Source organism: Mustela lutreola, chromosome 2 (assembly GCF_030435805.1).
Source record: "Mustela lutreola isolate mMusLut2 chromosome 2, mMusLut2.pri, whole genome shotgun sequence".
Classification (NCBI taxonomy): domain Eukaryota; kingdom Metazoa; phylum Chordata; class Mammalia; order Carnivora; family Mustelidae; genus Mustela; species Mustela lutreola.
In genome coordinates, this window is record NC_081291.1 from 47,561,932 (window position 1) to 47,589,929 (window position 27,998).

At 36.8% G+C, this 27,998-nt stretch overlaps 1 protein-coding gene across 1 annotated transcript in view; it reads left to right on the forward strand.

Moving 5' to 3' along the window:
• ARL8B (ADP ribosylation factor like GTPase 8B) overlaps positions 1-24,930 on the forward strand; it is a 51,472-nt gene extending 26,542 nt beyond the window's left edge. Inside the window, 6 exon segments of the mRNA XM_059161566.1 lie at positions 11,900-11,980; positions 13,259-13,332; positions 14,081-14,174; positions 17,105-17,172; positions 17,524-17,594; positions 22,819-24,930. Coding sequence (XP_059017549.1) covers positions 11,900-11,980; positions 13,259-13,332; positions 14,081-14,174; positions 17,105-17,172; positions 17,524-17,594; positions 22,819-22,868 — 438 coding nt within the window. The 3' untranslated portion in view covers positions 22,869-24,930.
• Positions 24,931-27,998: the final 3,068 nt, after the last annotated feature.

Below are 27,998 nucleotides of genomic sequence, written 5' to 3' on the forward strand. Positions count from 1 at the left end.
TTTCCTTCAGCAGTTCTTTGGATATAAAAAAAGATTTAGTAAATCTTTTAAATGATTTAGTAAAACCATTATTAAAGTACTGTTAATGAAAAGGTATATTGAACATAGGAAATAGTCATTAGAGACCTTTTGAAATGAATTTTTTTCAGGAATAGAGGTTAGTAGAGATGAGAATTTTCAGACTCCTAATTGAAACTGTGGTTTTGAGAACATTTGAATCCTCAGGAGTTATCTTTGTGAAGGAGATTGCCTCAGAGTAGCCCTATTGGTATTAGAAAGAAGTAAGGATTAATTAGTTGTTTAAAATGAGTTGAAATGGTATGACAGGCATTTAATTAGTAGTTAGTTCCCTTTGCCATTATGCTTTTAAAAAGTTCTTATTTGGAGAATTTTTCTCTGTTATATTTAGTTTTCAAACCCTTGTGTCAAAGAAAACATATCTTCTGCTCAGTTTTATTGTTGCCACCCAAAAAGAGCTATTTTAAAATCCATGTTGCTACTGTTTGGGATATTATATATATATATATATATCCTAACAGTGTAAAAACCTACCAGTAAATAAGCCATTCACCTCCAGTCCTCCCAAGGCAAACTTGATTGCTTGCCAAATTACCATAAATTTAACAACATTAATAAAGGACAAAAGAAGACAAACCAGATACTGGCAGTTTTAACAGAAAAACCTAGAGACTTGCCTTTCCTGGACCCTTAGATTCAGGTGTTGTTCCTTGGTGGAGAAGTCTACCAAGAGCGCCTCTGTGGGCAGAGAGGCAATGCTTGAGTGGTTTGTGAGGACCAGGACAGCAGTTAGGAGTTAAATATTACATCTTATGGGTCTGTTTGCCTCAGAGATGAAAGGAATGCCCTTGTTATTAAAGGCCTGCTATTTGGCAGCGGAAACTATCTACAGTAGTTTTTGAGACTCAGGAAAGAAGAAAGGCGAAGAGAAGGGAGTAGCTGGCACTTGAGGAAATGGAGGAAGTGAAGCAGCTATATATACACCCTTAGGAGAAGCAGCTATAAGGAGAGAGGAGGTAGAACCTTTGCATTCTGAGCAAGTCTTGTTCAAAGTTGTATGTATCTGTATGCATTCAAAAGTGGCATAGCTGGAACTGAAATTTCGATTTCCTTACTGATACCCAAGAAGCACAGCAGGTAGGTTATCTGCAGAAGCTGGGCTATTATCCTATGTAGATTTTAAATTATCTTTGGATGCTTAAATGTCACTGCTTCACACAGGTCTTCCTGGATACCCAATCATCCCATATTATCTCCTTTGTTTTAAATGACATATGTTTATTGTGGGATATTTTTATATTTGTTTCCTAGTTTCTTTTCTTTTTATCTGTTGTTTGAATAAGTGAATGAATAAATAAATGAATGAGTAAAAGCAGAGGCAAAGTAGCTTTGTGGGTTTATGACCATAGAGGAAAGGGTGAACAGTATAGGTGTTTGTGAATCGGTATAATACACATTCATTGTTGATGTATGCTGGCGATGATTAGGTGTGTGAAACAGGTTTTTATAATTGCCTTGCCTACTCCAGAACCTCTAGGCCAGAGTTCATAAATGCCAAGCCCGAGAGCTGTAACCACTTTTCCCTCATCTGCGTAGATAGCACAGATGGAAGAGCACATCCTCACTGAGCCCAGGTGGAAACCCCTGCCAGTTGATCTGAATTGCCAGAGAAGATGAAAAACATTGACATCCAGACCACTATCTACACCGGGGGCCTGTCTATGCAAGAGCCTAGTGTTTAGCTAGTGTTTCTTGAAGAGTTAGAAGTTTTTTTGGAGTCAGTGTTGAAAGTCGCATCATTTTTTTGAAGGGTAATCTTGAAGTTTTATGATTTTGTGGAAAGTTACTATTTACTTCAGAAAAATAATTTCTAAGGTTAGTTTATTTAGAACAGTGGTCCATTTTGAGAATTTGGGCCATTTGAAGAAAAGAGGCCTTACTTGATTATGTCCCTGAGGTACCTGAAATTTAAAATTTTTAGGATGGTTCTTAATTCTCTGTGGTAAGTACTAAAGAGACTCTCTCCTTCCCCGAACAAACCAACCCACAGACAAGCCCACTGGAATTTTGAGAGAAGTTCTTTGCTTAATAAGATTGAATTGCCCAAACAATTTTTTAAAAGATTTATTTATTTATTTGTGTGTGAGAGAGAGAACGGGCAGGAGGAGTAGAGGGGAAGAGAGAGAGAGAAGCAGACTTCCTGTCAAGCAGGGAGCCCGATGTGGAACTCCCATTTCAGGACCTGGAGATTATGACCTGAGCTGAAGGCAGTTGTCTAACTGAGCCAACAAATTTTTTAACGTGTGCTTTCAAACTGACTGTCTTTGGGAATGAGTTACGTCTGTAATTGGAAGTAAGTCCAGATTTGCACGTAAAACTGAGAACAGATTGTTGTCTTTTGAGAAATTATTAAAGATCTTGTCCAGAGTTCTAAAATTGGGAGAAAATGGAACATTATATTCCTAATTCTTGAAGTACTACTATAGTGAATGATAATCTTTTCTAGCCCCTTAAAAAGAGATTGCCTCAGATATAATGTTTGTCTTCACAGTGGTAATTCTGAAGTGGTTAGAAAGAAAAGGAAAATATGTTTGGTTCTAAAAACTAAGAGAAGCCTAGATGTAGAACACAGTATCTTAATTCATTTCCCAGGTTGTAAATAAATATTGAAACATTGGAGTAGATTTTAAAATGCCAGTTTCAGAGCCCAGAGGATTTTATTTTATACCAAAACTATGAAATATAAAACATGGATTTTTCTATTAGAAGACATCTGTAAATGAGTGTCCTTTTAGAATATTAAAGGATAGAACAAGGTTACCAATGACTTGTTCCTGAACTTGTTGGAATGCCTTATGATTGAGTGTATTCCTGAATTTTACTGTTGGAGTAAATAGGTAATAGTGGCAGGGCTGATTTATCTTCTATTTCCAGTTGTCATTGCTGTAATGTAGGAGATGGTGATATTTGATTATCCCAATTTAAAAATTGGCATTTTAAAAATGTATTGTTTGAAAATAATTTCAGATTTACAAAAAAGTTGTAGGAATAAAAGCATTTCACAGAACATTGTGTACCCTTTATACTGAGATCAGACTATTAACATTTTACTTCATTTGCTTTATGATGTGTGTATTCTGTGTGTCGCTTTACATAGGTAAGCTGTATGTACCATGGCCCTTTATTTCCAAATGTATATTTTTCAAGATTGGGAATATTTTCTTACGTGACTATTTTTGTTACAATTTTATGACATTTAAAAATGATTTTTATCTACTGCTGCTTAGTTGGCCCAATAATGTTGTTTATAGCATATTTACCCACTAGGGTAGGATCCAGTCTAGGGTCAGGATTTGCCTTTAGTTAGGTCTCTTGAGCCCTCTCTAGTCTGAAACATTTTCACAGGCCTCCTTTATCTTTTATAATATTGACATTTGTCAGAATTATTCTCTCTCCTATTTAATGGAATGTCTCTCATTTTGGCTTTGTCTGATGGTTCCTCAAGATTAGATTTAGTTTATGCATTCTCAACTGAAATAGTACTATATGGAGGATATTGTTTCCTTTTCATGGTATTACTTCTGTAGGCACATGATGTCATCTGAGCTTCATCTGTTGATTTTGATCACTCAGTCAGGATGTTGTCTAATTTCTCAATTGTGTCATTACTAGTTTTTTTCCTCCAAGAGCAGTTTGTGGTTGATATGCTTTAAGCTTGCTTCTCATCAAGATTTCCCCAAAATCTACCTTTCATTTTAAATACTTCACCAGCAAAAAATAGATTATCATTGTTTTTTCTTACTAATGTAAATTGAAATAAAAGAACAATATTATTACCAATAATTCCACTTAGTAGTGAAATACATAATGATGCTATTAACTGGAAAAATTAGTATTGGTAATAATAATTTTATGTTATGTTAAAGGTTTTTGGAGAGAAAAATGACTAACTTGTATATTTATTGGATATATATTTTCAATATATAGCAAATGTGTGAATTTTGGCATTTACACAGTCAAGTTGTAGTGTGTGTTGTTTAAAAAACAAGAGACTCATCTGTTTAGCAGGTAAAAGTAGTCTTTTCTCGGCAAGAAAAGAAATTTATTTGAGGCATTTGTCATGCTCCTTACTGCATTCTGTCTTTCCAGAGTAGCTTGATAACCAGATCTTCTGTTTGAGAATACTCTGAGATATTTGTCAAAGCTGGTATTTTTCCATTTGTCTTCTCAAGTATATTAGACTGGATTGGATTGCTACTGTAGATGGACAGATGAAGCAAAGAGAAGCTTATTTCTTCACGGGGTAATACTTGATTTCTGCATATCTGTGCATTTAAAAGAGCAACTGTAAAATCTAACCTAATTAATTTAGAATCACTGCTTTTTAAAGCACTGTAGTGTATGAGTATTTTCACTGTATTCTCCCCAGTTGTACATGTGAGTTAGCCCTAAAGGAAAATTTTCTGGGACAAGGTTTGCTTTAGCCTTTCATATACCAAGGAATGTTGGGAAGTGAGGGCCACATTATTCTACTGTTGTAGGCATTTATCTCTTGCTTAACTATATTTTAAATGAGAGGCCTGTGAATAATACCTAAATGGTAGAGCTGGAAGTGACTTTAGACATACTCCCAATTCCTTCCTCTTCTAGATAACGTAGCTTCATTCCAAAGGTAAAATGATTTGCATGTGGTTAGTAAGTGGCAAAACTGGTAGTAAGATTCTCAGACTGAAAGGATAGTCTTCTTTTTACCACCTGTTTTGCTTCAGATTTATTTTGCCCAACTAAACAAATTCTGGGAATATTGCCTTGAGACTTTGGTTTATAGGGTGTGTGTAGATGACTACAGTTCTGTCCGTCATCACAAAATCACTGAGTGCTAAGACCAATGCTTGGTGTTATTTAAGTGTTACATTTGTTTAAGAGGATACACAATTAAGTAGTATTTTTTCAAGTTTCTGTTTGTTTCCTAAGTTGCTTGTCTCAGTGTAGCAGCATTTTGACAGCATAGAAATAAATTCTGAGTTACCTAAAGAACAATTGCCAACTTAGTGGTTTAATCATTCAGCACAAGCTATGAAAAGTGAAGATTAAGATTTGACACTAGGGAGAAGAAGTAGAAATACTTTCAGGTCTATAAAGTAGTTACACCACAAAATCCATGCATCACAGTTAAATATTTATTAAACGTATTTCTGTACTCAGGATGTTTTTGGATTAAAAACCCAAGGACTGGGGAGCCTACGTGGCTCAGTGGGTTAAGCCTCTTCCTTGGGCTAAGGTCATGATCTCAGGGTCCTGGGATCAAGCCCCGCATCTGGCTCTCTGCTCAGTAGGGAGCCTGCTTCCCCCTACTCTCTGCCTGCCTCTCTATTTGTGATCTATCAAATAAATAAAATCTTTACACACACACACACACACACACACCCAAGGACTTGATTACCTACTTTTCAGCCATTGCAGATGAGCACTAGCAACAATTAGAGAAAGTTATAGCTAACTTCTGCCACCAGTAAGAAGTATAGGTAAAGGAGATAAAGTAATATCTAAGTTGAGGATATGCAGGCCCCTACTTATTTTATCACGGGATGGCACTGTGATTGATGTTTATAATCATTAAATTTTATTGCCAGAAGGGCCCTTAAGAATTATCTTCATTTTCTTGTTTTACATTCGATGAAGTAACTTGAAATACCAAGAACACATTGAATTATGTCCCATAAATTATGTGTGAGAAGTTAGCTAAGTACGTATTGCATTTTACTATTTTTAAATTTATTTTAATGATTTTATTTATTTGAGAAAGAGAGAGCCACCCAGATGCCCTAAGTATGTAATGCATTTTAGAAAGCTTCCTGTGGAAGCTAGTTGAAAAGTTTTGGCATTTAAAAAGCTTAGCAACCGTTTTTTAAAACACCTATTTCCTAATGATACCAAACAAATAAGGCATATCTCACATGGACCTCACTTCAGAAGTAATTAAAACTTACTATAATAATACAATTACAGAGGAAAATTTTTTTTAGATTTTATTTATTTATTTATTTGTCAGAGAGAGAGAGAGAGAGAGAGAGAGAGCAAGCGAGATTGCGTGCACACGCGCGCTAGTGAGCGCTCAAGCAGGCAAGAGTGGCAGGCAGAGGCAGAAAGAGAAGCAGGCTCCCTGTCGAGCAAGGAGCCCTATGCAGGACTCGATCCCTGGGATCATGACCTGAGCCAAAGGCAGCGGCTTAACAGCCTGAGCCACCCAGGTGTCCCTACAGTGGAAATCTTTAAGAAAAACAGAATCAGCCACTATTGAGCTATGTGACTTTGGGAATTTATTTCCTGTTCTGTAAATGATAGTAATAATCACCTCTTCTTATAGCATATTAGTCTTTAAATTTGTGCTAGAGAACACAAAACATAAAATTCAACATCTTATTTTAATTTTTAATTTTTATTCATTTTTAAAGATTTCATTCATTTATTTGACAGAGAGATAGAAAGTGCAAGTAGGCAGAGTGGCAGGGAGAGGGAGAAGCAGGCTCCCCGCCAAGCAGGGAGCTTAACACGAGACTCAGTACCAGGACCCTGGGATTATGACCAGAGCTGAAGGCAGATGTCCAACCAGCTGAGCCACCCAGTGCTCCAACTTTTTTTTTATTAATTATTTTTTATTTAAATTCAGTTAACATATATTATAATATTGGTTTCATGGTAGAGGTCAATGATTCATCAATCTTTTTTTTTAAGATTTTATTTATTTATTTGGCAGAGAGAGATCACAAGTAGGCAGAGAGGAAGGCAGAGAGAGAGGGAAGCAGGTTCCCTGCTGAGGACCTTGAGATCATGACCTTAGCCGAAGGCAGAGTCTTAACCCTCTGAGCCACCCAGGCGCCCCCATCAGTTTTATATAATACCCAGTGCTCAGACATCTTGTGCCCTCCTTAATATCCATCACCCAGTTATCCCATCCCCCACCCCTCTACCTTCCAGCAGTCGTTGGTTTGTTTCCTGTGCTTAAGAGTCTCTCATGGTTTATTCTCCTCTCTGACTTCAACTTATTTTATTTTTTTCCTCTCTTCCTCCATGATCCGCTGTTTTGTTCCTTAAATTCCACATATCAGCGAGATCATACAATAATTGTCTTTCTCTGATTGTTTGACTACTTAGCATAACACCCTCCAGTTCCATCCACTTTGCTGCAAATGGCAAGATTTTGTTTTGATGGCTCATTAGTATTCCACACATTAACTGTTCTTAAGTGTACAGTTAGCTCAGTAGTATTAAGTATATCACCACCATACATCTATAGAACTTTTTTTTTTTTTTAAGATTTTATTCATTCATTTAGAAAGAGAGCAAGCGAGCAGGAGGATGAACAGAGGGAGAGGGAGAGAATCTCAAGCAGACTCTACAGCAAGCATAGCACAGAGCCGGACACAGTGTTGCATCCCACAAACCTGAGATCATGACCTGAGCCAAAACCAAAAGTTGAAGGCTTAACTGACAGCTACCCAGGTGCCCCTAGAACTTGTAATCATTTCAGACAGATTCCATACCCACGAAGCAGTTATTCCCTAGTTCCCCCTTATCCCTAGCCTTTGGCAAACACCATTCTATTTCTGTCTTTATGAATTTAACTATTTTATTTTAGGTTTCTCATGTGAGTAGAATTATATAGTATTTGTCTTTTTGTATCTAGCTTATTTATATTATTATAGTGTAATGTCTTCAAAAGGTTCATCTGTGTTTTAGCATAAGTAAGCTGTTTTTTTTTTTTTAAAAGGCTGAATAGTATTACATTGCAGGAATAAACCACATCTTGTTTATCCATTCATCTGCCAGTTGCCTTTGGGTGTCTTCCACCTTTTGGCTGTTATGGATAAGGCTGCTGTGAGCATGATATACAGGTATCTCTTTGAGTCTTGTTTTCAATGCTTTTGGGTTTATAATGGGATGTAGAATTGCTGGGTCATGTGGTAATTCTATTTTTAACCTTTTCAGGAACTTCGATACTGTTTTCCTTAGCAGCTGCACCATTTGACATTCCTGCAGCAGTGCACCAGGGTTAAAATTTCTCCATATTCTCACTATAACTTGTTATTTTTGTTTTGTTTTGTTTTGTTTTTGTTAGTAGCCATCCTAATGGGTATGAGGATAATATCTTTTGTAGTTTTGATTTTGTAGCATTTCCCTAATGATTAGTGATGTCGAGCATCTTTTCATGTTCTTATTAGCTATTTGTTTATTTCCTTTGGAGAAAGGTCGTTTCAAGTCCTTTGCCCATTTAAAAAAAAGTTATTGTTAAGATTTTTCTTTTAGAGCAGAGCACCTGGGTGGCTGAGTTGCTTAATCAGCTGCCTTCGGCTCAGGTCATGATCCCAGTGTCCTGGGATCAAGCCTCACATTAGGCTCCGTGTTCATTGGGGAGCCTGCTTCTCTCTCTCTTTTTTTAAAAGAGCAGTTTTAGGTTCACAACATAATCAAGGAGGGGAGGGTACAAAGTTTACCAAATACCTCCTGACCCTACATTCACAGGTTCCTCCATTATCAGCATCCTACACCAGAGTGATACATTTGTTACAGTCGATGAACGTAACATTGGCACATCATAATCACCCAAAGTCCGTAGTTTACATTATTTTTTCCCTCTTTATGTTGTACATTCTGTAGGTTTGGACAAATGTATAATGATATATATCCATCATTATGGTATCATACAGATTTTTTTTTTTTAGTGCATAAAAATCTTCTGTGTTCTGCCTGTTAATTTCCTCTCCACCCCTTCAAGTCCTATTGACCACTGATTTTCTTAACTCTTTCCTAGTTTTGCCTTTGTCAGACTGGAGTCATGTTTTCAGTCATTTTGTTGGAATCACAGAGTATGTAGTCCTTACAGATTGAGTTTTTCATTTAGATATATTTTTAAGATTCCTTCATGGATTTTTGTGGTTTGGTAGCTTCATTTCTTTCTGGTATTGAATAGTATTCCATTTCCTTGATAGGACAGTCTATGTATTTACTTAGGTTTTGGTTGCTTCCAAGTTTTAGCAGTTATGCATAAAGATGCTATAAGCATTAATGTGCAGGTTTTTTTTTTTTAAGATTTTTATTTATTTATTTGACAGACAGAGATCACAGGTAGGCGAGAGGCAGGCAGAGAGAGAGAGAAAGGAAAGCAGGCTCCCTGTGGAGCAGAGAGCCCGATGCGGGACTCGATCCCAGGATGCTGAGATCATGACCTGAGCCGAAGGCAGTGGCTTAACCCACTGAGCCACCCAGGCGCCCCTAATGTGCAGTTTTTTGTGTGGACTTAAGTTTTCAACATCTTTGGATAAATAATGAAGTAGCCTGATTGCTGGATTGAATGGTAAGAGTATATTTGGTTTCGTAAGAAACCACCAAACTGTCTCTGATAGTGGCTATACTGTTTTGCATTCCCACCAGTAATGAGTGAGAATTGCTGTTGTTCCACATCCTTAACGAGCATTTGGTATTATTGGTGTACCAGATTTTGGCTACTCTAATGTACCAATGGTATCTCATTTTAATTTACATTTTCCTGATGACATATAATGTGCAGTATCTTTTCGTATGCTTATTTGCCATCTCTCTGTATCTTCTTTGGTGAAGTATCAGTTGAGGTCTGTGGCTCATTTTTTAATTAGGTTTTTTTTTCATATTGTTGAGGTTTTAAGAGTTCTTTGTATATTTTGGATAATAGACCTTTATTGGATGTATATTTTTAGAAATATTTTCTCTTACTCTGTGCCTCTTTTCTAACTCTGTAACTCTTCTGGATCTTGTTCATATAGCAGTTTTTAATTTTAAGGAAGTCCACCTTATTGTTGCTTTCATGGATAGTGCCTTTGGTTGTTGCCTTTGCTTCCCTTTTAATCAGGTTATATTTTTTTTGTATCATTACTAGTTTTGATATATGTAGTTTTGATGTCATGACTAGATTTTCACATATAAATTATATGTGAAAGTTCTGAGAATGAGAGTGTTTAATATAAGTGAAAATAGTTATTGTGGTTAACATCTTTTTTTCTGAAATCAGCCTGAATTCCACTGAATGCGGCAGGGTTGGGGAATGTAGAACTTTGGAGTTATTTAGAGGAAATTAATTTGTAAAATTAGAATTCATTGTGCTCAGGACTTGTAGACAGTTTTAGAATCATGTGTGGCTAGCATAAGGTCACAGCAAACAATCAGCCAGTGTTAGGGCCTTGAAAATAGTCCTGTTTGTTTAACCATTCCTTTGTTGAGAGATTTCCTAATCCTGGGCTGTTTACCTAAAAAGCAAGAGTCAGATCAACTGAGAAATTAATATTTGGTAAATAAAATTTATAAATACATAAAAGTATAAAGTCAGTATTAGCTGTGATTCATTAGATGTAGTTTGTAATTGTAGTCAAAATTAAGAATATGAGGGACATCTGGGTGACTCAGCAGGTTGGGGATCTGGCTGAGGTTTCTGCTCAGGTCATGATCTCAGGGTGATGAGATTGAGCCCTGCACTGGATTCTGTGCTCAGTGTGGAGTCTTCTTGAGATTCTCTCCCTAGCCCCCCACTCCTCTCTCCCATACCTTCTACTTGTGCTCTCTTTCTCTCTCTCAAATAAATAAATAAAATCTTTTTAAAAATAAGAAATGTGGAAGCTATTATGAGAATTATGATACTTTATAGTGAAGGATATAAAAGATTTGAATGTTTAAATGAACAAACCATGTGCCTGGATGGAGGAACTTGATCCTGGTTAAATATCAAGAATCGATATAGGGCAATCCTCAGATTAATAGTTAATATACTTCTAGTCAATATTTTAACTGAAATATGAATTTCTAAAGTTTATTTGGAACGTGAGTGATGACCAAGACAGTTTTGAAAGCATTCCAAATTTTTTATCTTCTATATAGAATCAGAAATTGTATAGGATGCAGTAATTCATTTAATCCTAATTTAGGAATAAACAGACTAATGGAAAAGTATTGACTCAGATATAGAAGTATCTCTGTATGACATTTGGCGTATCACTTCAAATTAGGAATGTGGATTTTTAAATGAGGAGTGAGATGATTGAAAAAAGGAACTTTTTCCAGATGGATGGACATTTTAAAATTTAAAAGGGCATTTAAATATTATTAGAAAATATTTTAATCTTATGATAAGGTCATGAGCCAAAAAGAGAACAGAATTGATTACATAAAAGGGAAACCTATACAATGACAAAATATTTTATAAATCTTGTTTAAAAGACACACTTGGAAAAACTAGTTAGCAGTGAGTTGTAAATTGTCAAAATAATTTAAGTGCTAAAAATGGAGAACTTTGACGTTTTACTTCTGATTTCCTACTTTGTTAACACTTATATATAGGTGGGAAATGAATAAATTTTCATTTATAGTTGTAATATGTAATATTTCTTTTTTAAACTTAAGGAAATATGTAAGAAGTTTTAATCTTATTAAAAGTATTTTTTTTAAGGGAATATGCATTTGTATGAATGAAATAATGTATCTCTTCAAAAATTGTGGTTAAAAGAAATGTTTTATTTCTTTCTTTCTTTTTTGGTTTTTTTTTTTTAGAGGAGAGTGGGTAGGAGCAAGGGGAGAGGGAGAGAGAGAATCTTTAAGCAGGCTCCACGCCCACTGAAGAGGGGCTTGATCTCACAACCCAGAGATCATCACCTGAGCTGAAATCAGGAGTTGGACACTTAACTGAGCCACCCAGGCATATGTATAAAGAATGTTTTCTTAAGACAATTTGTTAACCACCAGTAGGTTTCAGTTATATACTGAAATGGTTATAGAAGCATTGTTGATTCCTCAAGCTTATGCCATGTTATATGTCTTAATAAATGTTGATTAACTTCAGATGTTTTCTTTTGTTCAGTCAGGTCAATTCAGTGAAGATATGATACCCACAGTGGGCTTTAACATGAGGAAAGTAACTAAAGGTAACGTCACAATAAAGGTACGTGACCTTCTTGCCATACTTGATTTAAATTTTCAGCATACACAGCTACAGATTTTTCTCTTCCTTTGTTTTTTACATGCTTATTCGTAATTCTTAACTCATGAATGGGTACATTCCAAACAAATGTAAATCAGTTGTTTTTTTCTTTCATATATCAGAATGTGTACGTTGAAATGTTAAGTGCCATAAAAAAACTTAACATATGGCTTGGCAGAATTATATTTGGGATGCAGATGTTCCTAAGAAATAAAAATCCCATGTTTGAGATCCTGTATTTGGAATTACATTTGTATTGGTATTATATTATTTCATGGACAGTATTTTATATTGAAAGATAATTTATTTATAATACTGGTAATTTAATATTATATTTGTGGTACATATATAGTAACCCAGCTTTCTCTTTCTTTGCTACTAAGTGCTGAAATTAAAACTGTGAAATAAGAAAGCTAACTAGGTAAACATAATATTGTTTTGAGAATGAGTTTGACAGGTTTAATTAAATCCTGGACTGTTGGATTGTTTACCAGGGGATATATTTTAGTTTTTTTGGGTGTGTTCTATAGTTCATGGGAGTCTACTTGTAACTGTCTGAGCCTTTACAGTCCTTTCACCTAATTCCTATGGCTCACAGAAGCTGCTTACTAAATTCTTTCTGGAGCTCATCTAATGAAGCTTCTCATTTTTCATGTATAGGTTTTTTTTTATGCATATTACAGGTGTCTGTCCCTAAAGTGGAAGCCTAAAGTGGAAGCCTTTTGAAGACAAATACCATGACTTAAGACGTTTAGGTAGCTCAGTGTCCAGAATAATACCTACAGAGTAGGCAGAACTATGGAATTATTGTGGGTAGTAGCTTTCGTGTAGATACAGTAAATTTGTAAATGATTAGGCATTAATGCATACCCAGTCAAACAATTAAATCTTAATAGATTGTGGATGATGCTTGGTTTGGTACATGCTGAAAGTGTTCTCTTAAAGATATATTTTCAATACAGAAATTTATTGGTTAGCAAGCAAAGAAGGTATTGCACAAAATTTTCTTTAGTAGAACTTATTAGATCCCGTGTAAACATATGAAATATGAGCTTCAAATTTAGAGGTGGACCCAAGAGCTTCTAGATTAAGAACTTGTTTCAGCTTAAGTTTTTCAGGAGTAATTTGGCTCTGACATTGTGGAAATGGGCGTATCTGCCTGATTTTATTCTCCTGCTACTTTTTCTTTCAAAGTATTACTTAAAATATCTTTATTAAAAATTCTCTCTTGATTTAAAGATTTGGGACATAGGAGGACAGCCCCGATTCCGAAGCATGTGGGAACGGTACTGCAGAGGAGTCAATGCCATTGTGTAAGCGCTTCTTAAAAAGGTCAATTTAGGTTTCCGGGAAAAAACTTGTTTTTAATACTTGCAAAGCTCAATTTTTATTTCATGCAGTAATAGTCTTTATTAGTGTAATCCCATTAATACAAAACTTTAACAAATTTAATCATAAATGGGAGTTTTAGGGTTTTTTTGTTTATGCTGCTAAGAACTAAGGGTTATAAATGTTTTACTGTCATATATTAGCATCTAAATATAGTCTGTTTAAAAGTTTTTTTTTAAAAGATTATTTATTTATTTATTTCACAGACAGAGATCACAAGTAGAGATGCAGGCAGAGAGAGAGGGAGGAAGCAGGCTCCCCGCTGAGCAGATAGCTCGATGCAGGACTCGATCCCAGGACCCTGGGATCATGACCTGAGCTGAAGGCAGAGGCTTTAACCCACTGAGCCAACCAGGCGCCCCTGTTTAAAAGTATTTTTGAGTACTGAGCTTTTCTTTATCTGGGTCTTTATTATTAACAATTTCAGTGATGTAAATCTTTTTTTAAAGTAAGTTTGTTTGTTTGTTTGTTTATTTATTTATTTAAGTAATCTCTACACCCTATATGGGGCCCAAACTCACAGTCCCAATATCAAAAGTCGCATGCTATTCTGACTGAGCCAGCCAGGTGCCCCTTAGTAGTGTAAATTTGAAAATTAAAAATCTTCACCCCTAATTGTGACCATCAGAGAATTTGGAGACAAGAGATACTGAAGTCACTTTTTCTTTTAAGTTATATGATAGATGCTGCTGATCGTGAAAAGATAGAAGCCTCTCGAAATGAACTACATAATCTTCTAGATAAGCCACAGTTACAAGGAATTCCAGTAAGTATGGGGTTCTTGTTATTTTATATGATTATAAGAGTTATTATTTTTAAAATTATGATTTATTATGTTAAATGTCTTAAGATCTTAAAAGACTTTTTAACTGAATATTAGCCATATACTGGGTACTGTGCTTTTTATTAATTTCTTAACCAGCTAGTTATTAAACTATATACAATAGGAGCAGTGCTCAGTCGTGGGGTTACAGTGATGAACAGAAGTGTACAGAAGCATGCTTCCTGCCATCATGGAGCTTATGGTTTAGTAGGAAAGGTAGATGCCATGAAGTCAATTGAATAATACAGCTCTGATAAGTGCTATGAGGGAGAGGTACCTGGGGCCTTGAGAATTATGTTAGAGGGGAAATTTGATCTAGATTGGGGGAAGAAAGAAGGATTCTCTGAGGAATCGATGCTTGAGCTGAATGGTGAGGATATGTAGACATGTGAGGAAAAGAGAGTTGTAGCCAAAGCCTTTTGGTAGGAGGAAGCAAGGCACTGAGAAGAGGCCAGTCTCCCTAGAGCAAAAGCAGAGTGAGAGGGTGGGGAGAGTGTGGTAAGCCATGTGGCAGCTAGGGTACTAAAGGGAGGCTGGGCTGGACTATGTGGGAAACTGTTGCTAGTTTTAAAGCTTTTTTCTGAAGTGTTTCTTTTTTCTTTTCCTTTTTTTTTTTTTTTTTAAAGATTTAATTTATTAAGAGAGCATGTGTGGGTGGGGGAAGGGGGAGGAGCAGAGCAGAAGGAGAAGTAGACTTCCCTGAGTACAGAGCTGGTGGGAGGGTGTCCGACCCCATGACCCTGAGCCAAAAAACAGGAATCAGACGATCAACTGCTCCACTGACCGGCCGACCGAGCCACCCAGACACTCACTGTTGTAGTATTTTAAATGTCAGATTTATTACTTGAGTCATTGTGATTTCATTTTAAGAATGGGTTAAAGTGGCAAGGGGGACTATAAGGAGGGTAGTTTTGGGAAGCTGTTGGAAGTTGTCTTGGCAAATTACAGTACCATGGGTTAGGGTGGTAGTAGACAAGATGATGAGAAGGATACAGATTTTAGGGATATTTAGGAATGCTGTCTACCCGACGACATAATGGATTGGAAGAAGAGATAGAAAGAATAATTCCTAGTTGTTTCTGGTTCATGAAGTTAGATGGAAGGTGGTGCCATTTGTTGAGCTGAAGAATGTTGGCAAAGGACCATGCGTTAGCCTCATGACAAGTTCATGAACGTCAAATACTTGAGGTATATTATCTCAGGTAATCCTAACAACATAATGAAGTTTGTGGTTATCCCTCCTTTAGAACAGTTGTTCTTCACAGTTACATGGCAACATTACCTGTTATGCAACAGGTTTCGAATCCATGTCTATCTGACTTCAAAGCCTATTCTATTTTTTAAGTGTTAAAACTTAGTTCTGTATACCTACCAGAAGTAAAAATCAGTCTTCCCTTAAGGTCACCATAAGCCTTCTTAGTTGCAAGCAGTAAAAAGCTGACTTATGTGGAAAGGAATTCATTGAAGGGATATTGGGTAGCTCACAGAGTCTCTGAGAAGGCTACACATAAGCAGGTTCAAGAAATAAGCTGGAACAAGGAAGTAACCAGCTGCTAGAATCACATCCAAACTCACACCACAGAGTAAGTCTGTTGACCACATGCAGTTTCTGAACACTAGACATAATTGTTCTGATTGGAAAGTCATTTAGCTGTTTCCCTTTCTCTATCGGAATGGTTCTCTATCCTGCTTTCTTGCATCTCTGCCTCTGCATGGAAAGGTTTGGTTCATCCTAGATTATGCATCCATGCTCTAGCAGAGGAACTGGTGGAAAAATTATCCATAGAAGCAAGTAGCTTTATCAGGAGGCAGGTTCATAAGGTAGGAGGAGAGTTCTTAAATGTAGTAAGAGGGCCAAAATGCCAGGTAACCCTGAAACTGACAGCTGATCACAAATGTCCATGATATTATTTTTAGAAATTCAGTCAGGTCTAGCCTGAGAACCTGGTGTGACTTAAATAAGAGTATGGAGAGGGGTGAAAGTTGGGGAAGGGGAGACAGGCTGTAGTTTAACATTGTCCTGTGAGCTCCCAGTTTCCCCAGCTCTCTCTGCCTTTGTCCTTGTCTCTTGGTCCCTTGTGCAGAGTAAGTATCTTGGTCCTATGAGTAGAAATGGTCAAAGTGTATGGAGTAGAGTGGGGATAGGGGTGTATTAAGTGAAAGAAATAGTTATGGTAAGGTAGACATGGCATGTATATTGTTGGGATGGGTCAAAGATTACATGTTCTTAGAGAACACTGATTTAGAGTATGGATATTCTCAAATATGTTATATGTACTCAAATTCTTTTTCTTCTCTAAGGCAGAAAGGACTTATCTGAGACAGAGTGGTGGTTGGGAAGCCTCTCTGCTTTCCTTTCTTTTCAAAGCACATCTAGCAACCAGATGATACCATTTCTTCATAGAGCTTATGACTGCTATATTTATCCTAATTTCCAGACTTAACCATTGTCTTAGAATATTTATACATGATATTCTGTAGGATGGATTGGGAATTTTAAGCATACTTATGTGTTCGTATGATTGATGGCTAACAAAAATGGTTAAAAAATTGTTCCCCCATTCTTGGTTATGTTAAGATCATATTCACATTATGTAGAGATTTATGTAGAAATTGGAGAATTCATACCATAGAATTGTAACATTTTAGTAGAAGTTGGCAGCCATGTATTGAATTCGGGGCATTGATGCAGTAGAAGTTGAAATGAATACTAATTTGAATGACTAAGTAAGTGAGATAGGCCACCAGTTAAACAAATATGCCTCAATATTATGGTAGCGTTCCAATTTTAATGTCTACAGATATGACTATCATATGTTCCTGTGACCTTTTCTTACATAAACGTTTATTGTTAATATCTTTTCTTTTTAAAGGTGCTAGTACTTGGAAACAAGAGAGATCTTCCTAATGCCTTGGATGAGAAACAGCTAATTGAAAAAATGTATGTTTTAAGAATGAATGATGGTGTTTTTTTTTAAAAAAAGGGTTCTAAATTACACTGTTTTGCCTAGTAATCTCTACATACAGCATGGAGCTTGAACTTAAAACCCCGAGATCAAGAGTCATTCATATGCTCTTCTGAGCCAGCCAGGCCCTCCTGTTATTTAGTAGTTACAGCCATGTGTTTGGGCAAACATGGTAAATTTGGCCTACCAGACAAGTGAATTTCTAAAATTTTCATAGTAGTAAAATAATTTCTTCAGTATAAAAAGATAAGAAAATTGAACAAAGAATGATAGGTATGATAGTTATTTTAAGTACAGACTTATTGTCTTAATTCTGCTTCTTATAGGAACCTGTCTGCTATTCAAGATAGAGAAATTTGCTGCTATTCAATTTCTTGCAAAGAAAAGGATAATATAGGTAAGAAATGACTGTGAAAGAAATGACTATCACGGGAAGGGATGTCTTAATGCTCCTTACTCTTTATTATTCCCAGTTCTAAGTGACTTCTTTTATAGAGGACTGTTGTTTTTATCTAAGGAAAAGCAATAGACATTATATCTTTTGACAGCAAATACAACATCCTGAATGTGCCCTATGCTATTTAAAGAAGTAAATGAAATAGACATGAAGTTAAACATTATGTGTTATCAATTTATTGTATTAATTTTGGCAGAGTTAGTATCCAGCTATGCTTTGTAACAAAATGTTTTTGAAATAAGACTATAAAAATTGGTCCGTAGGCATTAAAACAGTTGTTCATTTATTGAACCAGTATATTACTGTAATGTTAGTACTCAGTTGGAAATATAAGCCAAAAGTACTCTTTATGTATTTAATGTCTGTATTAATTTCCTAGAACTATCATAGCAAAGTACCACAAACTGGGTGGTTTAAAACAGCAGAAATTTATTTTCTCAAGTTGAGGTTGGTTAGGTGTCCAAAATCAAGGTGTCAGCAGGGCCATGAAGGCTGTTGGAGAATGTCCTTCCTTGCTTTTCTTAGCTTGTGGTTGCCGGCTGCCTTTAACATTCTTTGATATATTGATGCTTCCCTCCATTTTCTGCCTCTGGCTTCATATAGCCTTCTTCTTTGTGCATGTCTGTGTGTGTATTTCCTCTTCTTACAAAGATAGATACCATTGGATTAAGGCCTACCTTCATTCAGTATGATCTCATGTATCTGTAAAGACAATTTTTGAATAAATTCTGAGGTTCTAGGTAAGTGTGAATTTTTAGGGGAACAGTATTCAGTCCAATACAGGATCCTTAAAGAATTCAAGTATCTGGTTGAACTTCAGTTTCTTAACTGATTTGTGAGAGGTTATTTAATAAACGTGGATTGGAATGGGTGAGAAGGATCAAAAGGTAAAGAGGAAAGATGAAAGATTTGACAAGATGAATGGCTATTCAACCTCTTAGCTATTTGAGTGAAAAGACCTATAATGGTGCAATAAAATATCCTCACAGGAAAGTGTACCTTCGTGACAAAAAGCTACTAAGGCTAAGTCACACAGTTCTTGTCTGGTATGACAGGTTCAACCAAAGTGTGAGAGGAGAGTTTAATGCATGTACCTTGAAGCAGCTGGGTAGGAGCCTAGAGATTTTCATGGTACCTTTACCTCTCCCAGTTTGGTGGTCACTAGTGAAAAAAATTGCTTTGTGGGCCACTACAGAAAAATGAAGCTGTCCATCATTGCCACATAATTGGCTTAACAAACAGCATGGGCATTGGAGTCCTGCAGCCTCAGGCCAGAACACTTGGTCCTAAGTTACTTTCTGACTGGTTTTGGATAAAGCACTTAACCTCCCTGATCCCCAGTCTTTACTCATCTATAAAATGGTGATAATGGCAGCAATTTAAAAATTCTTTAGTGAGAGGGAGTGTGAAAATGCATGGCAGCATTTGACATATGGTGGATGTCATGTGGGTGTATTAGTTTTCTATTGCTACTGTCAGTTAGAAGCCTGTCATAGTTCTCACAGAACTAGAAATGAAGGACTGAAATGACAGGTTGTGTTCTTTTTGGAGACTCTAGGAGAGACTCCATTTCCTTGTCTTTTCCAGCTTTTAGATACTGCCTGCATTCTTGGCTCATGGCTCCTTCCTCCAACTTCAAAGTCAAAAATATGGTGTCTCTGACCATTCTACCATAGTCACACTTCCAATTTAAAAAAAAAAAAAACCAGCAATATCTTGTATTGGAGTAGAATGTAATACGTAGTACCAACACATATGTTTAGAAGAATGTATTGTTATTTTTTTCTCTTTAGCCTCATTCAGTATGTATTGGTTCTCATCATAGTTAACTTTTTCCCCACTCAGTTCTAGTCTTATCAACTCTTTCCTCACCCCTCCTCAGACATGCTCTGATAAGCTCAAAGTGTTGATAGTTTTCTGGCTAATTCTGGGCTTCCTTTATTTTTTATTTTTACTTTTTTTTATGATTTTATTTTTAAGTAGCTGTACCCCCAGTGTGGGTGGGTGACTCCTGAGATCAGGAGTCACATGCTCTGCCCACTGAACCAGCCAGGTACCCATGGGCTTCCTTTAAAGAGCACCCAAAAGGAATCTGAACCTAATACTTTGCTGATGGACACAAGCTGTCCTCTATTAAATGGGAATAGAATAAGGGACTTGCTATATTATGAGCATTTAGTTAATTTGAGAAAAGACTCTTCAAGCACTTAGGGTTTACTTAGAGTTATTATTTAAAAAAAAAAAAATCCTCCCCCTCCTTACGTGTTAGGAGGAATTCTTGTTAAGTTTTAAGTTGTGTCCCTAAGAGAGCATTTACTTATATACACTGGTTCTCACTGAAGGATTTTCCCCCAGGATACATTTGGCAGTGTTTGGAGACACTTGGTTGTCATAAACGAAAGTGTGATGCTGGTACTTAGTGGGTAGAGACCAGGGATGTTCTAAAGATGCTACAGTCCCCACAGCTAATTGTCCAGTATAAAAGGTCAGTATTGGTGAGGTTGAAAAACCCTGTTCTGCATACGCTAACCATAATCTTAGGGCGTTGTGCTATTCTGTAAATCCATTTTACTCCTTTATACTCTCTCGTATTTTATAAAATAGGGGGAAAAAGTTATTGAAAAGAGAAAAAAAAATCCTTTGTTTTACTACCTTGACAAACCAGCCGTATACTTTCCTGAAAAAATCTTGTGAGCTTATTTAGGAAGTAAATCAAAGAGAGTTGGTGAGAACTACTTTTGTTATTTGAGGCTGACTTCATAGTCTGTCATAAAGCTCCATAGTCACCAGTTTGTGATTGTAGAACTCCTGCTTCACTTAGTAGTATCTGAGCCCAAGGAAATGGATCCACTCTTACTGGATTCAGAACAAGTAGATTGTAAATCAGAATGCCTGTTTTATTTGGAGCAAGAAATATAACAGCTAAGTAGATTAGACTTTTTGGATAGTCAAATCTGAATATCCTCCCTATTTTCACCTTTTACAACGTATTTCAGAACCAAATTTATGAATTTACTAAATTTTTCCCAAAGTATCTCAGTGCACACAGGTGGCACAGGTGGTATATTCTCCTTCTAGCTTCCCAGTGTGGTGTATGAAATACTTCAGTAATGTGTCCTTAAACACAGAACAGATTACTTCTGTGAACATGATCTTTGCAAAGATAACTCCTTCATCTGAGTATCATCTTTCTTTTGTTGTTCTTTATTTTTTTTTAAATTATGTTTGTTTATTAGAGAGCATGAGAAGGGGGGAGGGTCAAAGGCAGAAGCAGACTCTCTGCTGAGCAAGGAACCCCATGTGGGACTCGATTATGGGACTTCGGGATCATGACCTGAACGGAAAGTAGTTGCTTAACCAACTGAGCCACCCCGGCACCCTAAGTATTGTCTTTATTTTCTGCTTTTTTAATCTAGTCTTAAGGATCCATTTGTCTTTAGGATATAATTTCGACTGATGTCCACAAGCTTTGTTTTAAGTGACTTTCTTAAATATTTAAACCTAGGCCTTCCACCGTCAGATTTACTTTTCTCCCCATTCAATTCTAATGAATGTGGCCTTGCTTTTGACTACATACTGCAGTCTTCCTTTTAAAGTGCACATGATCTGGTTCAGTAATCAGGTTAAATCATTGTTTCCACAGCTCTGAACAGGTTGCATTTCTTCAGATCTTAGCTCTAGGGTATTCTTTACATGTGTGTGGCTTACAGTTTCTATAACATGTTATTAGCTTGGAAACTGAATTTGCATTCATCTTTCAGGTTTGGAGAATTGAGTGCTGCATCTGATAGATTCTCACATACCCTTTTTATGGATGACATATTTTTAAAGAATTCAAGGACAGTAACTCACTGTTTTGACTTAGCTGCCTTCTCTTGTCAGTCTAAGTGCTTTTTTGGGGGACTAATCTTAGCTGTGATAGCTGCAGCTGCCACCTCTGGACACCTCTTACCAGAGATCAGTAAAACTATCTGCTGGACATCTCCATGCCTGTTACCTTCTACACGTGAAATCTGATGTGCTCTGTTGCTAACTTATCTTTTATTTTTCTCAAGTCTGTTCTTTAACCACTGTGTTTGTCAAAAGCTTTATGACAAACACAACTCACTGAGGCTGGAAGATTCTTTCTCTGTTTGTATGTTGGTCAGCTCCACATTTTCCTTCTTCCATTCCTACAGCACTTGTTTGCTTCAGGCGGTTTTTGTCACTACTCCTGTTGTGATAGTCATTGTCTATACTGACAACTCCAAGTGGTCCTCTTTTGCCATTGATCATTCTAAAATAAGCAAATATAATTTCCTTGCTTAAAATTCCCCAGTAATTTCCAGTTGACTTGAGAATAAAACCCAAACTTGGTAGCATCTTAGAGTGGTATACAAGGTTATCTAGCTCCCTCTAGCCCGTGGTTCTCAGTTGAGGACAGAAGACATTTTTGCTCCTCAGGGGACATTTGGCAATCCCTGGAGATATTATTGATTGTCACAATTGCAGGTGTGTAGGGAGGTAGATAATGGCATCTAGAGGTAGAGGTCATGGATGCTGCAAAATAGTCTGCCATGCACTGGGAAGGCCTTCTTCCATCCCAGCGAAGAATTACCCAGTCCAAAAGGTCAAAAAGGTGAAGTTGAGACCCCGGCGGTAGCCTTAGTGTTGAATGGCAGCCTCTTCCCCTGTACTATGCTTCATCCACATCTTATCACATATGATCCATCTAGATCTCCACCCTGTTCACGCTTTTGTTTATTCTTTTGCTTTTATTGTTTCCTTTGCCTGGAATTCTGTGGGGCAGTCCTCCTCCCAGTCCCAAATGAGTTTGTCTATGTTTACCAACCTTGAGGGGAGAGAGGGGTTCTCCCATATCTTTGCATTCCTGGCACTTCATATACAGTACTACCTTAACAGGCAGTCAGTAAATTTTTGAATGAATAAAAGATGGCACAGGCTGTCCTGAGCACAATTTAACTTTTAAATCAGAGACTGCTGAGTCTCTCATAATTCCTTAGAATGTCCTCTTGAAGTTTCGGTAATGGAGAATAGTATAGATGAAAAAGCAGGACAGGGCCAGCATGTACTTTGAATTAGCTGCATTTTAAGTACTGTCTCTCATGTTTAGTGTCTTAACTTTGATCTTAACACCTTCAATTTTTTTCCCCTCCATCTTTAGATATCACACTTCAGTGGCTTATTCAACATTCAAAATCTAGAAGAAGCTGAAGCTCTCCTGAAGTCTTCCAGTCCTTCCTGGCTATAATCCTAGAATTACTGTCCGTTCCTCTGAAGTACTTCCCAGAATACGGTCCTTCCTAAACCCAAGAAATTGCCTTTTTCAGAGTTTATTTCTCTTGTGCACTGCTGAAGATGTGTATCCCTAATCCTCCATAAAGAATCAGCTAGAGTTGTCATGATAAAGTCAGCACACACAGAAAAGCTTCTCATACATACTTGTCTTAAACAGTGTGTAGAGAGTGTGTAGAGCCTTTTTTTTTTTTTTTTTTTGGAACTAAAACAAAAACACTTGACCATCTTAAATCAAGAAAATTGCATATTTCTGTTCTGGTCTTTCTGGGCCAGATTTTTATATTGGTTTTCAGTAAATGTCTATGATATTTCATTGTAGAATTCATTTGCTTAATACTGATACTGACTTGATACAGCATGAAGTTTCTAGTGCCACACAGTATTTAGAAAACCTTTAGCTTGACTCATGTGGGATATAAACATAATGTTTACATATCTCACAAATGCATGTGAAATGTATAATTACACCTTAGGAATTTTAAAAAAATGGTCTTCAAAGAGTGAGCTGAGGCACCAGATCAGTGTTGTTATGGTTTTTTACACTGGTGAGATCATATATGAACTTTTAAAACATCTGCTTTCTGAGAATTCTTCACAGATAGCAGTTGGGGATATGAGAGGAACTAAGGCATGCTGTTGTATATCTGTCCCAGATCATTACTTCTCTATTTTTTCTTCTTTTTCTTTTTCTCTTATTCGGGGTTGCGGGGGGGCTCAACACACTTTTTTAAAGGGTTGGGAATTGATTTTCTCAAAGGCTTTCATGGATTTAGAGCATTCCAGCCAATGTAATAAAATGTGTTAAGAATGTCAGACTTTGTTAACAAACACCTGTTTGTTCTTTCTATCTCTAGTCATTAAATCAGTGCTGCTGCATGACACTCTAACTCTTGACTTTTTATATCCAGTCAGACTTTCAGCACAATAGATACTTAGAAACAAGTAAAAATTCTTATTTTTCTCTCTTATTGAGGTAAGGTTTGGCACTCTTTTGTCTGGTGCCATTAGACATCTTGATTATTGTGACAACTCTAGACCTGCCTGCTCTCTCTAATGTAATCATGCACAACGTCTACAGGTTGTTTAATAATCAGTCACACAGAGAACTGAGGAACTGATGCTGTGTATTGTTTGCTTCTACTATACGGAGATGTATAAAAACTTAAAATGAACATGTTTTGTAGTTTAGTGATGTCCATATACATAAAGGGACACATTAATACTGGTTCACTTGTAAATTGTTATTCACATAAACCACTGTAGTAGATAAAACTTTATGCTACACCCGCTTATGTGTTGCCTCACACTGTGTGTGATTTTGTTTCTTTTGTTAAGCAGCACTCATGTAGACAGTGCATTTCCATAGATGTTGAGCACTCAAAAGTGCAGTCAACAGTTGTTTTAATGAATACCAGTTTTAATTTATAGACTGCCATGGCCTTAACAATATTCTGTACAAAATACTGCACTGTGTTGCACAGATACTACTTGTTTTTCTCCATTCACATTTTTATGAGTAGAATCTCAGCTTTTAAAATTCTGTTCTTATTCTTTGAAGCGTGTTGCATACTTCCCTGATGGGATGGATGGTTCTGTAAATGAAGGGATATTTAAACTTGCTACTGTAGCTCAACACCGTTAATGGTTACTGTGAACCATTACAAAGAATGTGGCAATTTGCTTGTGCCTGAAAGGAGGAATTGGAACTAAAGTGAGTGACTGTGTGGGGACCGCATAGGTTCGTTAATTGACCTATAGCTAAAACTTAATGTTTATGTGTCTGTTCATTGCTTTCAGCATTTCAAGACATCCAAACTCTACTACCAACATTTTCCTGTGCATTAACTTCTGCATGTGAAAACTTAACAGTTACTGAACTTTGTAAATACGTGAATTTTTTTATTTAGGTGATGCATTTTTTTGTCTGTTTACTGCTCTTCTCAGCTTTATTCAATAAACTTGCATTTTGAGGGTTGTATTGACAGTTTTAACTTAAAATGTGCATCGTAATGGAAGGTGCTGATTTTTTTGGAAGGGGTTGGGAAGAAAGTTACGATGAGCAAGTGCCATAGACAGTGTGCTAGAAAGAAATCAGTTCATTTCTCAAAGAATTGAGTCTGCAAGTTAGTTAAAATAGAAATAAACTTTTAAAATAACCACAGGGTTGATAGTGCGATTTTTTTTTGGGCGGACATGGTGGAGGAGATGCTGTTACTTGTAAACCATCCTGATACACCAAACTTAGGACTTCTGGAAGTGGCAAGAGCTAGTTGTATAGACATTTTATAATTTATTTGTTTCAAAAGTTATAATAAAAATCTAATAAACTGAAATTGCAAGGCAGGCCTACTTCTCTTCCAGAATGAAAAGATGTTAAATATCAAAATGGTGGTTGTCCCACAGAAACATATATTTTTTTAAAAGATTTTATTTATTTGACAGAGATCACAAGTAGGCAGAGAGGCAGGCAGAGAAGGGGGAGAAGCAGGCTCCCCGCCGAGTAGAGAGCCCGATGGGGGGCTCGATCCCAGGACCCTGAGATAATGACCTGAGCCAAAGGCAGAGGCTTTAACCCACTGAGCCACCCAGGTGCCCCCCAGAAGCGTATTTTTAAGGTAAAGCCATTTGGCCTACTTCCCTAGTGTGGTATATGTTTTACATTATAAAAGTGAACATTTATCTCATCAAAGCTATTGCAGAAATGATCTTAGGTAGTTTTACTCAAGAAAAGTTAGCTTGGCTCTTCTCTATAGCCATACTGTTACTCTTTACAGCTAAACCTTGTTGGCCAGTTGGATGTGATTTAGCATGTCTGGACAGAAGTCCTTAGGATATCTGGTTTCATTTCTTGTATGGAATTGGTGGAGACGTTTTCGTCAGCAGTTAACTTGGTCCTCTTCTCGTCACCCTCCTACCAAAGGGATTTTTAAAAAAGATTTTATTTATTTGAGAGAGAGTGGGTGCGTGAGCATGAGAAGGGAGAGAGTCAGAGGGAGAAGCAGACTTCCTGCTGAGCAGGGAGCCCTATTTGCGACTGAATACCTGGGACTCGGGATCATGAGCGGAAGGTAGTTGCTTAAAAACTGAGCCACCCAGGCGCCCCAAAGTGAATGTGATGTGTGGGGAAGGAGTGGGAAGTATAGAAGGATAGAAGGTTAGTTTTATCCTTGATTTTAAGCTTTTAACTGCTTTCAAAAATTGAGACTTCTAAAATAGGTTCCTTTGATTCAGTCAAAGGAACAAAATTCTCTATGTGTTGGACTGTGGCTACTTTAGTATTCATTGTTTTGACTGAGGAACTAATTGCTTTGTGTAGTTCTAGACATACAGGATCAAGTTACACTGAAATCCTGTTGATTTGATAATTCTAGCCTCCTCACCTGGTAGATGGCAGCTGGAGTTGAAGTCTGAATTTACTGTAGCCAGCATTATAAAGTAACATCCACTTGGCCAAATACTTTAAAAATGCCATCATGGGGAAACCACCATATTGAGTGATGGAAAAATTTTGTTCTCTTACAAACTTTTAACTGTTGTGCCCTCAACAATGTATATGCCTGTGAAGATGATTGAAAAGAAAATAATGCAAACACTAGCCTTGCCAACTTCCTTAAGCTTGTAGTTCTACAATGTGTGGCCTGCTGCAGGTGTTTCCTGTTGATTAGTAAATAGCCTCTGCACAATTTCTGTTTAAAACTCAGCTATTACTAAAAATGGGTGCTTTTGTAATTATTGCTGATTCTTGACTGTTCTTAGGGAAACAGAAGCAATTCATTGACATGCCAGATAGATTGCAGTGGGAAGTTTCTTAATCTAAGCAATCGCAGTAGTCATTCATTATTCCATTTCATTAACAAGCCCTCTCTTCAGTAAGGTAATTTCTATTTTAAAACTGCAAGGCAGCTGGTAACTTAGGTACTGCAGATTTCCTAGCAGGAATCAGAGGGGGAAAAAATATACTTTAACTGCACTTTATTGGGGCTTGCAGGTCATGAATTTATAAGAGGAAAGGATGGGTAGGAGAATAATTTGTCAAGTTTAAAATGCTAATGTAGTTTGACTCTGACAGGAGTGCTGGATTGACATCTGAGAAAATGGGTTCCTTTCTTTGTTATTAACTGATTTGTGTGGTGAGTTGCTGAATTGTCTCTGGCTCTGTAGTTTTCCCATCTGTAAAATGAGAGAGGATTTCTAGTATAATTTCTCCTAACAGGCTACCACCATTTTAGGAGACAAGAGATGTGGATGATAGTAAAACAGCAGAGTAGATGAAAAGACCCACTTGGCCTAGTGAATATGTTAATTTCGCATGTTTTTCATCTTGGAAATAATCCAAAAGTACAAATATTTATATTTTAACACAGTTAAGAGTGGAGATCACAGACACTTTACAGAATCAAACAATAACTTAGATTTTATTTGAAGGAAATGCTATAAAACATACAGGCTTATAACTTGAAGACCATTTAAAAAAATTAAAGTTATTTCTCCCAGACTGCAGAAAATTGTTTATTCTGGTATACAATGTGGAAAACACATACCTACTACCAATTTGGGGGCAAACTATTTTAGAGCTAATGTTTAACACTTTATAACTGCAGTGTTACTGGGTTCTGCTAGAATTGATTTGGCGCTTGGAGAAAACTGCAACAGTTAGAAAATACTTCTTTTCGTAGTATTGAGAGGAGGAAAAATACCTTGGGGCCTCTGGGGAGCTCACTTGTTAAGTGTCTGCCTTCGGTTCAGGTCATGATCCCAGGGTTCTGGGATCAAGGCTCGCATCGGGAAGCCTGCTTCTCCCTCTCCCACTCCCCCTGTTTGTTTTCCCTCTCGCTGTCTTTCTGTCAAAATAAATCTTAAAAACAAAACAAAACAAGAAAATCAATATAATCCCTTTTGAACATGGGAAATAGAACATTAATATATTTCCAATTATGGTGTCTTCTCCAGCCAGCTTTTACACATAGCTTTGGCCTACCCTCAGTTTTGTACCGTCTTTATCACACAATGTGCCGTCTTGTTCCTATATATGAAAAGTCCACCATT